This window comes from Cololabis saira, chromosome 12 (genome assembly GCF_033807715.1).
Source record: "Cololabis saira isolate AMF1-May2022 chromosome 12, fColSai1.1, whole genome shotgun sequence".
NCBI classification, from domain to species: domain Eukaryota; kingdom Metazoa; phylum Chordata; class Actinopteri; order Beloniformes; family Belonidae; genus Cololabis; species Cololabis saira.
The window spans coordinates 31589040-31603638 of NC_084598.1; the positions used below are offsets into that span (position 1 = coordinate 31589040).

At 40.7% G+C, this 14599-nt stretch overlaps 1 protein-coding gene across 1 annotated transcript in view; it reads left to right on the forward strand.

Annotated features, from left to right (window-relative positions):
* Positions 1-14599, forward strand: part of sema3bl (sema domain, immunoglobulin domain (Ig), short basic domain, secreted, (semaphorin) 3bl) — a 102628-nt gene that overhangs the window by 63161 nt on the left and 24868 nt on the right. The window contains exons 5-7 of the mRNA XM_061736603.1: positions 3243-3333; positions 9384-9500; positions 10144-10286. Coding sequence (XP_061592587.1) covers positions 3243-3333; positions 9384-9500; positions 10144-10286 — 351 coding nt within the window. The remainder of the gene's footprint in view (positions 1-3242; positions 3334-9383; positions 9501-10143; positions 10287-14599) is intronic.

Genomic DNA, 14599 nt, shown 5'->3' on the forward strand with positions numbered 1-14599 from the left:
ATATATATAGTGTGTGTGTGTGTATTGTATATATATATATTCAAGTAGCCTCATAGTTGTATCAACATCTGCATCTGACTGTTATATTAAAAAAAGTACATATTTGCCAATTAACATGTTTAACTTGAATTAAACATATTTTTTTCTCTTAAAAATAAAGTAGATTTTATTTTATTTTATTTCTCTACCAACAGTTTGAATTTCCCCTTTTCTTTGTTAATTGTCTCAACACATTTTTATACTAAATTAATATAAACACATCTTAACAATTTAACAGTTTTGCAGTTTTTCTTTCTTCCCCTCTTATAATCTTATGCGCCCACTTTCTGTTGTTCAGTGAGAGAACTGAGCTCTAACTTCAGGACTTTAAATCTGGGCTGGATGGTGTCAGGTTCTCATATGCATGTGGAGGTGCTCATTGATGAACCTGGAACGATATTTAGTTTTAATTATGTTCATTGTGGAGAAGGCTGCTTCACAGCTGTATCTGGACTCAAACATGGGTGTTTTAAGATGGTCAGTTTATTTTTCTGTGACTTCAGTTCAGACTTGAGTGGATATGTTTGATGAAAAACTTTGTGTTTTGTTTCAGTGGCGTTTTACTTTCGCACTTTGAACGCCACGGTCTCTGAACGTATGAGACACTGGTTTTGTCCCAGTGGGAAGACTGGACAGGATGAATTTGTCCATTCCGGGTTGCATATTTAAAAATACAGCGAGGACAAAACTTAGTTTGATTTTACTTTAAGTTATTTGCATTAATAAGTTGTCAGGACTCAGTGTGTCGGGTTCATCCGAGCCTGATCAGCTGCGACGGGCACAGCCCGCACCGCAGCTCTCTGGTCGCGCTGCAGCAGTTACTTTCCGATGCTTTTTCGAAAGCCCAAACAGTCCAGTCCAGCAGACACGACAGCCCACGCATCTACATCTACCATCCTTCAGCAGTAACGACGGAGCCCACCGCCCGAGCGGCAGCCTCAGCCGACCTCCCCGGCCGCGGGGACGCGTCGGGATAAATGAGCACGCCGCGCTCGCTCGCTCTGGGCGCAGACCCAATTAATCGATCCCTAATCCTGGCGGATCTAAACCTACTCTGTGCAAAATGAAGGATTTTCTCTGTAAAGACACACCATTTCTCTTACTATTACACGTACAGCTAGCTGAGTGTCTTGTTCTCCTCATTTGGTTGGGAGTTGCTATGCAGTCCCGCGGCCCCCGCGGCCCACACGTACAAAACTGAATTCTTTTTGGCGGCCCACTAGATGGCGCTCGCGGCCCAAGTGTGGGCCGCGGCCCTATGGTTAAGAATCACTGATTTACACCACAGTTTACGTTCTTACCTGTCAATAAACAAAAAAAGATTAAATAAATATGCATGAATTCATAGCTAAATTCATAGCTTGGAATACTTTTACATGATGAGGGTCACAAAAATTCACGAGTGCATCATGAGTGTGAAATAAAGCCGTGAAGAGCAGAACCATCTTTGATACCAAGGTGTTCATATGTTCATTCTTGTTGTAAAATTGAACATTTTAACACAAGCTTATTCAGAGATTGACTCACTTTTGGAACCAGCCTCTAGTAGTCAGTCAAACACCTGGCAAGCAGCTCATAAATGTCACTAAACATGTTTTAACATTAGTTCTTGTTCAGTGACTGCAGAGTACATACAGATTGTTTTGTGCCATCGGGGTAGTCATGAAATCTGTTGCTATCAGCATTCTTTCATTGCTGATAAAGTTGAACTTTGAGTGCAGCTTTTATTTGAAAGCAGTGGCGTGCACTGTTTTCCTTATTACCCAGCTGGCTCCTTAACAGCCAGCACCCTGAGGACTGCTCTGCACTGGGAACAGGGTGGGAAACTTGTCCAAACTCTGGCAGCTACACTGATCCAGCATTTCCTCTTATCTCAGAGAACACTTTGGTTCTCAGACAGACGAGAGTTCGGTAAAAGGACACACAAGTCTGAGAAAATGAGTAAAACTAAATTAAGAATATACCTTGTCCTTATTTGTGTGAAGAATGGAACCAAGAGGTGGAAAAAGGTTTTTTAGTTAATCCAATGCTAATTCTAAAAAGGTTATGACATGTCCCATACCAAACCAGAATGCAGTGACCTGGCAATCTCATAAACCCAGCTTTTCTTTTTTAATGGATCCAATATGCGGTTTGTCATTGCATTGCTGAAATATGCAATGCCATCCTTGTAAATGCATTGTCTATATTGAAGAATATGTTTCTCAAAAGTCTGTACATATATATATTTCAGTATTGATGTTTGGGTTTTAGATATGCAAACTGCTCATTCCACATGCACATTTTAATACAAAGCCACCTGAAGACCTAAGTCATGGCCTTTAAATATTAATATTGGATTTTATCCTACTCGAGCTGCAATTTCTCCAGGTTAAGTCTTTTGATTATATACTGTAATTACAAAGGGATAATGATCATATTTTAATGTCTTTGCAATTTTACTCACAGGAACATTATTCTGACTTTTTTTTTCTCAGAGTTTATAAATGTACTTTTTCACAGACTGGGGTACCTCAACCCATCGTTACTGCATAAAGATTAACTGGGACGTTCAATTAATGTCACGTTTCTGACTTGTTGCCAATCAACCTAATCAGTTATAAAATGTTCTCCCAAGTTTTTCTCATTATTATTTTATACTACTTCATTTTCCAGCACTTTAATTTCAAATGATTGATATTGGGGATTAATAAAGTATTTTTGGAATGCCTTGCTACCATCTCATTCAAAATTAGATAACATTTTTGGTTAAATTGTTAAATGGCTTACTTGAAACATGTTTTGTTTGTTTGTTTGTTGTTGTTCTATTGTGAATTAAATAAGTTCATGATATTTGGAAATAGTTGCATTTTGTTTTTACTTACATTTGAAATATGTTTTTGGAATTGGAGTTTTAAAATGACAGTAACACAATCAAATATTTGGGTTGGTCTGCTGAGTTTGGGTTGAGAAGAATAATCAGTGTCAGGAAGTTCATTGCTCTGCCTGTTTCTAGAGTAGAAGGAAAAAGATTTTCCACTTGGAAGAACTGATGAAGAAAATGTGATTCAGTTATTCATTTCATCTCCGTAATCCGAATCACATGAGACAAATTGATATTTCTAGTATTACTCTGTAAGTGCAAAAACAGCAAGTTGATAGATCCTGTCTATGGAACCACCTACTGTAGTAATAATTGTAACTGTACATTTTTTTCCCCACAGCATGTGTTCACCATAGATCCCATGAATGTGGAGAGTGGACGAGGGAAGGTACCACATGACCCCAGTCTACCGTTCGCTAGCGCTTTCACTGGTATGTCCCATTCTATCTGTTTTTTTCTTTGTAGCAGTCTGATTTAACCGCTAGCATGGATCAATTGCAGCATGTGGACTGAGGCAGAGGTAATCCAGATTATCCAGTTAACCATCTAGCCAATTAGCCCTCACTAGCAGCCTTCAACTGGTGGCGAAGTCTGGTTTACAAACCTTTCACCCCCAAACCCTCCCAGGCCGACTCAAAACAGGTGCAGGGATTTTTTACCACAGTTAGCACTTTAAACCCACCATATTCTTCAAGTATGATTATACTCTGTAACGTCTTCATTAACAGCTTTGAAGTCAGGATCATTAAAGTGCTAAAAAGTTAAAGAGGCAGCTAGCCATGTGACAGCCTTGACTTAAGACGGTAAATGAAATATTACGTCCTTCATGATGTGTAAATTTGTCGTCATTAATTATATTAGCTGATAGTTATAAAGATTCACTGTTGACCAAAACAGTTTTTTCCTTTCTTTTCATTTTTTTTTACCAGACTGTAAATATTTTTATTTCTGCTGTTTAGACGTTTTAACATGAACGTAAATAGGGATTAACTCGATTTTGGAGCCAGCCCCTACTGGTCAGTTGAAGAAATGCAGTTTTCTTGACTTCCCGGTTCATGTCGGACAAGTAAGCTGAATGTGGTTGTGAATGTGGTTGACACATACTTCTCACATGGACATATGTCATGAGTGTGATGTAGCAGCATAAATCATATCTGACTTGTGCATTAGTCCATACAATAGACGGAAAAAAAGAGACAGGCAAACAATTTCTTTTTCCACTGAAAACTTAGATCCATTCTGTCCATCCCAGGGGACGTGTAGACCTAAAAAATGTAAGCGTTAAAGGACAGGCTGAACAATTGGATAACTTTTTGAGTTCTTCAAAAGACCGACAAATATGTTTAGGGGAAACAGAAGCAAAATTAATTTGTGAAAGGATCGCACTATTTCCTAACATGAGAAAGTCAACAAATACGTATAACCTACACACCTAAAAGTTCAAAAATATGAGAAAAGTATATCAATAAAAAAAGAAGAGAGCGAACATCACTTTTTACATCATTGGAGGCAAATAATTGTATTTGAAAAAGAATATTCCAGTCTTTTTAATCATTTGTGTTTGAAAGAAATAAAGTTAAAAAAAATACCTTAAATACAGAGCACAAAAAACCAAAACATGGCTAAAAATAATAGGATTTTAGTACTTATGGACAAAAAAATATATGAAAATCTCATATCACCGAAAAATCAACTCTTGATTTAGACATGTAACGCTGTAAAATGCCACGCACAAATGCATCCTTTCAACCCTCACCTGCTGCACAGACTTGTATTATATTTTCAAAGAATAAAAACCCACTAGCAGAAGCAAGGAACACTTTCTTTAGCTCTGGCACAGACAAATACTGTAAATGCACAAACTTTGTTGAACAGATTAAACCGGTTTGGGTGTTTCTCCCTGACTGTCATTAGGTATTTATTGTATCATATAAAATAACCTTGATTTATGCCAACAATATACAATTCCAGCATCCGTTGAAGGGAAGGAGGGGTATGTATGGTGTGTGTATGCATCCTTCCCTCTCCTCACAGCTGGATCCTTCCAGCATCAGATGTCGTCCCACAGAGCTTTCTGTTTGGCAGTTAAGCTTTAAATCGGAGCCAAACTTTTAATAGTTGAGACTGCAGGAGTGATATGCAGTGGCCACATGCACACAGCACTGTTTAAGCTCATTCTGAAAAGAGTTGCAGATATGAAGGGCTCCATGCAAGCATAAAAATACATTGATGTGATCTGAAAATAGACGAGAGTGATATATCCATGTTTGCTCACTGGGACTATCACCTGGCTTCAGGGACGTGCTATTTGACAGATGCAACAAGGTTTTCTGCATTAGTTTATGAAAAAAAATGATCTGATTTTTTAAAAGTCCCAATAGTAGACAAAAACAATGGGCTTAAGGGAAGAGTTAGTAATGGGAAGCCAAAAAATAAATTCATACTCCACTCTCCAATCAAAATGAAGGATTGTAACTACAACGACGATAACTATGATCAGCAGCAGTTTACCCACCAATCTAAGAACCGATGCAAGTTCAGCATCAAACTCCATTTCTCTGCTGTCCATGAGCTGTCTCTAACGGGGGAAATAACTACGGATATTTAATGTGGTTTTAGTCCCGATTTTAGGCCAACAAAGTCTATAGTTTCTGTGTTTACGATTGCTTTTTATCAGCTGATTTGTACTGGCAACTCACCACCTAGTGACACCTCTGATAAAGATGGAAGTTTCTGTCGAAAAATGTCAGATTAGGTGTCAATTAAAAGAATAATAAGAAAACTTAAACTGCTAGTCCTGATTTAATATGTTTTTTTTATCGTCTGAATGAGGCTTTTCCCTGTACCGGGTGGTTTTAATGGAGTTAAGTTCTCTCCCCTAGAGCATCATGCATTCTGCTGTTTTTGATGACCAGTTCCTTTGGCTGCAAAAGCGAGTCAATCTCCATTGACCTCCATGTTAAAATGTCCAACTTTAGAGCAGAAATAAACATATTTACAGCCTGGTTCAAAAAAAAAAGTTTTGTTTTCAATCTTTTAATTTCACACGCATGACAACTCTGAAGGAGGTGATTTTTTTGTACCACGCCAGGAGAGATTATATCAAGCAATACTTTGCAGATACTTAGGCATGGTTCAGCTGAAGGAGCTGGGGCCAGAGCTACTTTGATTGACATGCAGTGAGTGAGTTCCTGTTGCCTTGCTGAGCAAGGCTTGCTGGGCTTCAAAAGCGCTCTTCAGAAACCAATGGGTCATATGACCGAATGCTTCATCCATTCTTATATAGAGTTTATGGGCAGTATCTACATGACTAGTAACAAGTTCAGGTTCGCCCACAAACTTCATGGGCAAACGACTTCTTTGTGTCACTGTGTTTTACTGAGGCAGCTACGTTGCTCACTACCGCATGACATGGCAGACTGGATGGTGAAATGCTAGTTATTTAGCATGCTAACTTGCGTAGATATCTCAGCAGGCAACATGGTCCTTATTTTTGTGACATAACTGCATTTACAGTATTTCTTATCACTCTCTAATACTCTATCACTCTATCACTCTTATCACCCAAAGACTAATGACTTTTAAGAAACCTAAACGGAGTCAAATATTTGAAATTGCCTTTGGAAGTGAGGTTTAGATCTACTTTGATTAACAAAAGACACTCAAGCATATTAAATTTGGTTGACATACAATGCATCTGCTGATGTTAACCATGCATGCATTGGAAAATTTGGAGAAAAATGAGAAGGAGTAGTTGATCTGCACAAGGCTGGACATAAATGCAAAGTGATCCCAAAGTACTAAGGTATCCATCAGTTCACATTTAGCCAAATTGTGTATAAATGGAGACAGGCAGCCTCATGCAGAATCATCAGTGATGTAAAGGAGAACCCTCTCTTTTCATGAGCGAACAGGCAGGGAATGCCTGCGAGGAAGTTGCTGCACTCCAAAAAAACCAAAACAAACATTGCTGTGAACCTTAAGTTTTCCAAAGAAAACCTTGGCAGTCTGCGACACTGCTGAGAAAATGTTTTGATATTCATTAAACAAATGTTGAATTATTTAGAAAGAATACACAGAACTATGGTATGGCGGAAACATGGCACTGTTTACCAACGTATGATTATCAGTGGTGAAGTTTGGTGGAGGGAGCATCATGATGTGGACTCGCTTTGCAGCTTCAGTGCCTTTAATAGAGAAAAAAAACACATCCCAAGTGCAAGCGTGGTGAACTGCCAGCTGAAGTTTGGTTGGGCGGTGCAGCAGGAGGAAGACCTGAAGCATTGAAGCAACTAACCACAAGATGAAAATCTGGCTTGTGGAGAAGCCTAACTACAGTCCAGACCTTTATCCATGATGCTCAAATGACCTCAAGAGCCGTTCAAACCAGACTTCCAACAAATGTGTCTGGGCTGTCACAGTTCTGTGAATCAAAATGGTCAAAAACTCCTTCTGAACGTTTTACAGTCCCTCCCCAGACCTTTGACATCTCCATGGGATTTTAACATCAGTTGCTCCCGATTATTTTCTTCTTCCCACATGAATACAATTATTAGGGAATCAAAATAATGAAGGAATACAAAGAAGAGACGGAAGGAAGACATCAGGTCAGAGCCAAAAAGTGAAAATGTGAAACTTTCTGAAAGTCCTCTTCCTCAGTTATAATGCCTCCTCTACAGATTCGACGTCTTCTCCCAAAATACATAAAAGCTGAACTCCTGAGCCTCTGTCATAACTTATTACCACGTCTATCTGTTCATATCAGCTTGTGGGATAATGTTGTAGCACGTAAGACAAACAAAAGTGCTGCGAGGTTAAGAAGTCTGAGTGCGTCTGATTCTCATACGGATACCGCAGCCAAACACAATAAGTAACGTTGTCTGAGATGTCGCAGGAGAGCGATCCATGTCCAGATTCAGTTACTGCAATAGCTGGGAAAAATTAAAAAGACTCTGGGTTTTAACACACACAAGAAAGACCATTTTAATTCATCATCATCTGACAAAGGTGGGCGTGAATCCTTTGTCTCTTTTTTCCTCCCTCTGCTGTTTCCAGATGCAGCTGTCCGATCTAAGGACAGAAAACCCTGCCAACTACTTTGTTTTTCCACATATCACGCAACAAAAGTGCCAGGGAGTTTTATTGCCACTTACCGGGAATTTTCTGACTGGTTGAAAGTGAAAGTTGTTCGTGTGAAGCATACGGCTCTAAATGTGCTCACATCTCTCTGAATGGGTCCAGTGTTGGATTTCTTTGATTTCCCTTTCCTGCCTTATTTTATTTGTCTAACCCACAAAAAAGCCTGTCACCTGTGATTTTCTTAATGTTCCTTTTTTTTCATTTCCGACAATTTCTTCTTTTTTATTCCCGCTGTGTTTGTACGACTACTTCTTTCCTCCTCCATTCACAGTTTTACAGCCTTTTTCCTTCAACGTCTGTTGTGCTTATTTTCCACATCTCAATTCATGGCCGTAATGTGAAGGATTTTCCCATTAAAATGTTTAACTGCAAACATTCATTTTCCCAAATGTTTGCAACAATTTTCAAAGCCAAAAAGAGACTTTTTTATAAGTAATATGGTGCATTTCAGATAGACGTAGTCAGTCAGACACAGGGACGGAGCTTTTTCTTCTGCCATTCAGCATATTTTTCCATTCATTGTTTAAATAAAAACAGCCATCTAACAGATATATGATCGGATATTTCAGTCAACACTTGAAAAGAAAAGTATCCAAATCTCTGTGGTTTTCCGGGGGTTTTAGGATTGTGCTGTAACTTGGCTTGTCCAGAAACAGTTTTTTTTTCCTGTGGTGGGTTTACTTTGATGCCAGAACACCTGTCCTGCTGCATCATCCGGCCTCGGCCACCCAACAGGTGATCGTAAGGTGTGCCACTGGTCCTTAAATCTGTCATTATGTGTTTAAATTACGTTGAGTTTATTGGTGTTATTACACAAATCTCATTGTTATTGGTTATTATTTACTTTTGACTGACAATTGTGCAACATGTTAAGTTTCTTAGCCTGTTTATGATAAATCTATTTTATATGCAGTGGAATTACATAACTCTTCAAATTAGGCCTAAATATTACTGTGAGTGTGGGAATTCACATCCCCATGAAGTCCAGGCCCTGAGGCGGTGAAGACATTACTCCTGTGATTCAACACTAACTTTTTATTTCCTCTAACTCTAGATTTTTGTTTTGATTGAGAAAACTCAAAAATAACTTTAAATTGCACTTGGATAGCTTCCAGCAGACCACAGTGACCCTGCGATGGATGGATGGATGGATGGATGGATGGATGGATGGATGGATGGATGGATGGATGGATGGATGGATGGATGGATGGATGGATGGATGGATGGATGGATGGATGGATGGATGGATGGATGGACAGACTCTTTTGATTTCAGTATTGAGCATTTGCTCATCATGAGCATGTTATCTCTTCTCCAACCCTCCGTGGGTTCCTGTCTGCAGGTGGGGAGCTGTACACGGGGCTGACAGCAGATTTCCTGGGAAGAGACTCTGTGATCTTCAGGAGCATGGGGACTCGTTCCACCATGAGGACAGAGACCGATCAGAAACTCCTCCATGGTACAGTTTGGTTTTTTTCTGATATCTGATGATGAGACACAACAGAGAACAACGTTAATTGCAATAATAATGACATATACCTACGAGAAGAGCATATGCCATCACTGAAGATATTCCTAATTATAATTTATCAAAAAAGACAGTTCTAAGTCTAATCTTAAAAGTAGAGACACTGTCTTTGTCTGAAACCTACCAGAGAAGAAAACTCTGTCCCCCGTCCAACTTTTGGGAACTTTAGGAACCACAAGTAGACCTACAGTCTTACAGCCAAGTGCTTTTTTGGAGCAATGTGAAACTATGAGTTCTTTAAAATAAGAAGGAGGAAGGTCCATAAGAAGGTGAGGAGAGGATTTTAAAATCCTAACCTGAAGTTAAATGAAAGCTGTATTATTTTTTAGTGATTATTATTTCATTGCTTTCGAGTTATCAGTTTTTCTTTTCTTTTTTTTTTCTTTTTACTCAAATGAGTTACCGTACTTAATATATGAAACTCCTGTTTCTCTCCTTCTAAGACATAACACCGATGAATATAGAGTTGTTGGACTCAAACATTTTGAAGATACAGAAAAAAGAAATCAGAGGGTTTTATCCTTTTTTCTTTTCCTTTTTATCTGAATAATTGTTTACCCTCTTCTCCTTGCAGACCCTAAGTTCATCGCTGCCCACCTCATCCCAGACAACGACGACAGGGACAACGATAAAGTCTACTTCTTCTTCACTGAGAAAGCCTCGGATGCCGGTGACAGGGAGGGAGCCATACACACACGTGTTGGACGAGTGTGTGCGGTGAGGCGCTTCATAACTTTCTGTTATTGTTGAAACAGTAAATGATCATGATTGGGGCTGCTGATGGAAGTGTAGCAGATTTAGGAAACTTGTTGACCATTTCTCTTGCTGCGGTTCTGAGACATACAAATCTCTGCATGCATCACTTTCTACAACAGGAGGTAATGGGTTTATTCATTTATCCTATTATTATACTTCTTTCAAACCCTCTTGTGGGAGAGACAACTTTTCATTTAGGGTAATTATGTATTTACATTCCCCCAAAGGAGTGTAGAGGTATCACTACACTAAGAATTTGATAAACGTTTTCTTCTCCTAAAGTGCATGCAGCTGTCATATTTCCCAACCACAGCCTCCATCTGCTCTGCACGCTCTTTAACATTCTGTCACGCATCGATCTGTCTTAAAGATCCATAAGTGTACCGTGAGAGGCACAGGCAAATAAAAGCTATGCATGAAGGAATGCACACAAATTCACGTATATAGGCAGCTGTGGGGTTGTAGAGTTGACGACTGATGGACCTCTGAAACAAAATCCTACTAAACCCTTCTAGTTTGAACTTTAGCTTTGTAATATTTCCTCCCTGATTCCACTTCTTCCTCAGGCAAAAATGAATAGTTGTCAAGACTTGAACAATTATCAGACAAACCCACATACACACACACACACACACACACACACACACACACACACACACACACACACACACACACACACACACACACACACACACACGGGTTACAGGTACACGAGGTTACATGGTTACTTTCTAAACTGATGCAGTCCAGGAAGTGCTGCAATGTGCAGTTCATCCAATGGCCACTTGGGGCTGCGGCAAGCGACTCTTAACGTTCACCATTTCAGTTCCAATCTAGAAATAATTAAATGAAAGTCAATGATCACATTGTAACTTCGAACAGTATCCTGCTTCACACTATTTCATTTGTGGAATTAAGCAAATAAAAAGCTTTGAGCACTGGATTGTTCAGAGGAAGAGGTGGGAAGACCTGGAATCGTAGCTTAAGTTGGACGCCAAGCGCTTTCAACTCAGCAACTGTGTTAATCTAAATCCAGTGTGCTGGACTACAGAGCCAAAACAAAAACAAGGAATAATTAAAGCTGCAAGCAGCGATGAACGGGCCCTCGCACTCACGGCCACCGCCCCCATAAGCATATCAGAAATGAAACCACCCACGACTTCCTATGTCAAACCATTCAAAAGATATAGCAGAAAAAAGGGACAACCAATCAGAAGAAGGGGCGGGGCTAATTCAGGCCAATGAAGGTCAAGGACTCCATACAGAATCTGATGACATCACCCACGACTCTCTATGTCAAACCATTCAAAAGTTATAGCAGAAAATCGGGACAACCAATCAGAAGAAGGGGCGGGGCTAATTTTCACCAATTATGGTCAAGGACTCAATACTGAGTCCCATGACACCACCACCGACTCTTTATGTCAAACCTTTCAAAAGTTATGGCAGAGAAAAGTTTTCTAGGGGGCGCTGTTGAGCCGTTAGGCCACGCCCATTAATGCAAACCATGAAATATCAAATGTATCACCAGGCCTGGCCTGCATGCAAAATTTGGTGACTTTTGGAGAACTATCAAATATGGGCCGATCAGATGAAGGGGATGCGCGCTTTTTCGCGTCTAGCGTCACCACGGTAACACTTTTGAAAGAGAAAAGTAATGTGCGTCGTCGCAGGACAGAGACGCACATTTTGATGTAAAAAGAAAAAAAAAATTGCTGACAAAAATTTCGGCATAGGCTACAACCAGGCTCGAACTCCCGACCTCTGGCACCAAAGACCGATATGCTCTGTGTGAGCTATGTCTCAGCCATTCCTTTCGCTTTGACTTACTGGCTTAGGAGAGACCAACATAGCAATAAAATGTCTGGAACTTTTTTTCCAAATTTTTTAAATATTTGTAAGGTATAAATATTAGTAAAACACTACAATTTCATTTATTACTCTTTCTGTAAACATTCTACCGAGGTTCTAACCGGGCTGAGCACGGGACTATTTCTGACGTCACCACATTACAACAGCTGATCGGTCGGGGGGCGGGGCCGTCATCACCCTACTCGCCACTGATTGGTCGGGGGGCGGGGCCGTCATCACCCTACTCGCCCCTGATTGGTCGGGGGGCGGGGCCGGCAGACGTTTGAATCAGGAAGCGGGAGTCAAACCATTAAAAAGTTATAGCAGAAAAAAGGGACAACCAATCAGAAGAAGGGGCGGGGCTAATTAAGGCAAACGAAGCTTAAGGACTCATTACAGAGTCCCATGACACCACCCACAACTTCCTATGTCAAACCATTCAAAAGTTATGGCAGATAAAAGTATTCTAGGGGGCGCTGTTGAGCTGTTAGGCCACGCCCATTAATGCAAACCATGAAATATCAAATTTATCGCCAAGTCTGGCTTGCATGCAAAATTTGGTGACTTTTGGAGAACTATCAAATATGGACCAATCACATGAAGGGGGGGCGCGCCTTTTGGCGTCTAGCGTCGCCACGGTAACACTTTTGAAAGAGAAAAGTAATGCGTGGTGTTGCAGGATGTAGATGCACATTTTGATGTATAACACACCTGGGTGCCCATTACGGTTCGGGCCGTATTAATTCTCAAATGAATGGCATAAATTGCTCCAAAATTACGCGATTAATTCAGAATGTCCAAAATGGCCGACTTCCTGTTCGGTTTCGGCCATGGCGCCAAGAGACTTTTCTTTTAGTTGCGACATGATACAGGTGTAAAACTGATTTTCGTTCATGTACGTCAAACCGTATTATGGGGCTTGAGGCGCAAAGTTTTTTCTGTCAGAACCAATCAGATGAAGGGTGGGCGCGCTTTTTGGCGTCTAGCATCGCCACGGTAACGCTTTTGAAAGAGAAAAGTAATGCGTGGTGTCGGAGGTTGGAAACGCACATTTTGATGTATAACACACTTGGGGGCACATTACGGTTCGGGCCGTATTAACTGCCGAAGGAATGGCATAAATTTCGCCAAAATGACACGATTAATTCAAAATGGCCGACATCCTGTTCGGTTTCGGGCATGGCACCAAGAGACTTTTCTTTAAGTTGCGCCATGATACAGGTGTGTACCGATTTTCGTGCATGTACGTCAAAACGTATCGTGGGGCTTGAGGCACAAAGTTTTCAAGGGGGCGCTGTTGAGCCATTTTGCCACGCCCATTAATGCAAACCATTAAATATAAAATTTTTCGCCAGGCCTGGCTTGCACGCAAAATTTGGTGACTTTTTGGGCACGTTTAGGGGGGCAAAAAGGCCCTCCTTTCGTCAGAAAAATAATAATAATTAAAGCTGCAAGCAGCGATGAACGGGCCCTCGCACTCACGGCCACCGCCCCCCATAAGCATATCAGACATGACACCACCCACAACTTCCTATGTCAAACCATTCAAAAGTTATAGCAGAAAAAAGGGACAACCAATCAGAAGAAGGGGCGGGGCTAATTCAAGCCAATGAAGGTCAAGGACTCCATACAGAGTCTGATGACACCACCCACGACTCTCTATGTCAAACCATTCAAAAGTTATAGCAGGAAATAGGGACAACCAATCAGAAGAAGGGGTGGGGCTAATTTTCACTAATTATGGTCAAGGACTCAATACCGAGTCCGATGACACCACCCACAACTCTTTATGTCATACCATTCAAAAGTTATGGCAGAGAAAAGTTTTCCAGGTGGCGCTGTTGAGCCATTTTGCCACGCCCATTAATGCAAACCATGAAATATCAAATTTATTGCCAGGCCTGGCTTGCACGCAAAATTTGGTGCCTTTTGGGGAACTATCAAATATGGACCAATCAGATGAAAGGGGGGCGCGCTTTTTGGCGTCTAGCGTCGCCACGGTAACACTTTTGAAAGAGAAAAGTAATGCGCGTAGTCGCAGGATGGAGACGCACATTTTGATGTATAACACACCTGGGTGCACGTTACGGTTTGGGCGGTATTAATTGCTGAAGGAATGGCATAAATTGCGCCAAAATTACACAATTAATTCAAAATGGCCGACATCCTGTTCGGTTTCGGCCATGGCGCCAAGAGACTTTTCTTTAAGTTGCGACATGATACAGGTGTGTACCGATTTTCGTGTATGTACGTCAAACCGTATTGTGGGGCTTGAGGCACAAAGTTTTCCAGGTGGCGCTGTTGAGCCATTTTGCCACGCCCATTAATGCAAACCATTAAATATCAAATTTATCGCCAGGCCTGGCTTGCATGCCAAATTTGGTGCCTTTTGGGGAACTATCAAATATGGACCAATCAGATGA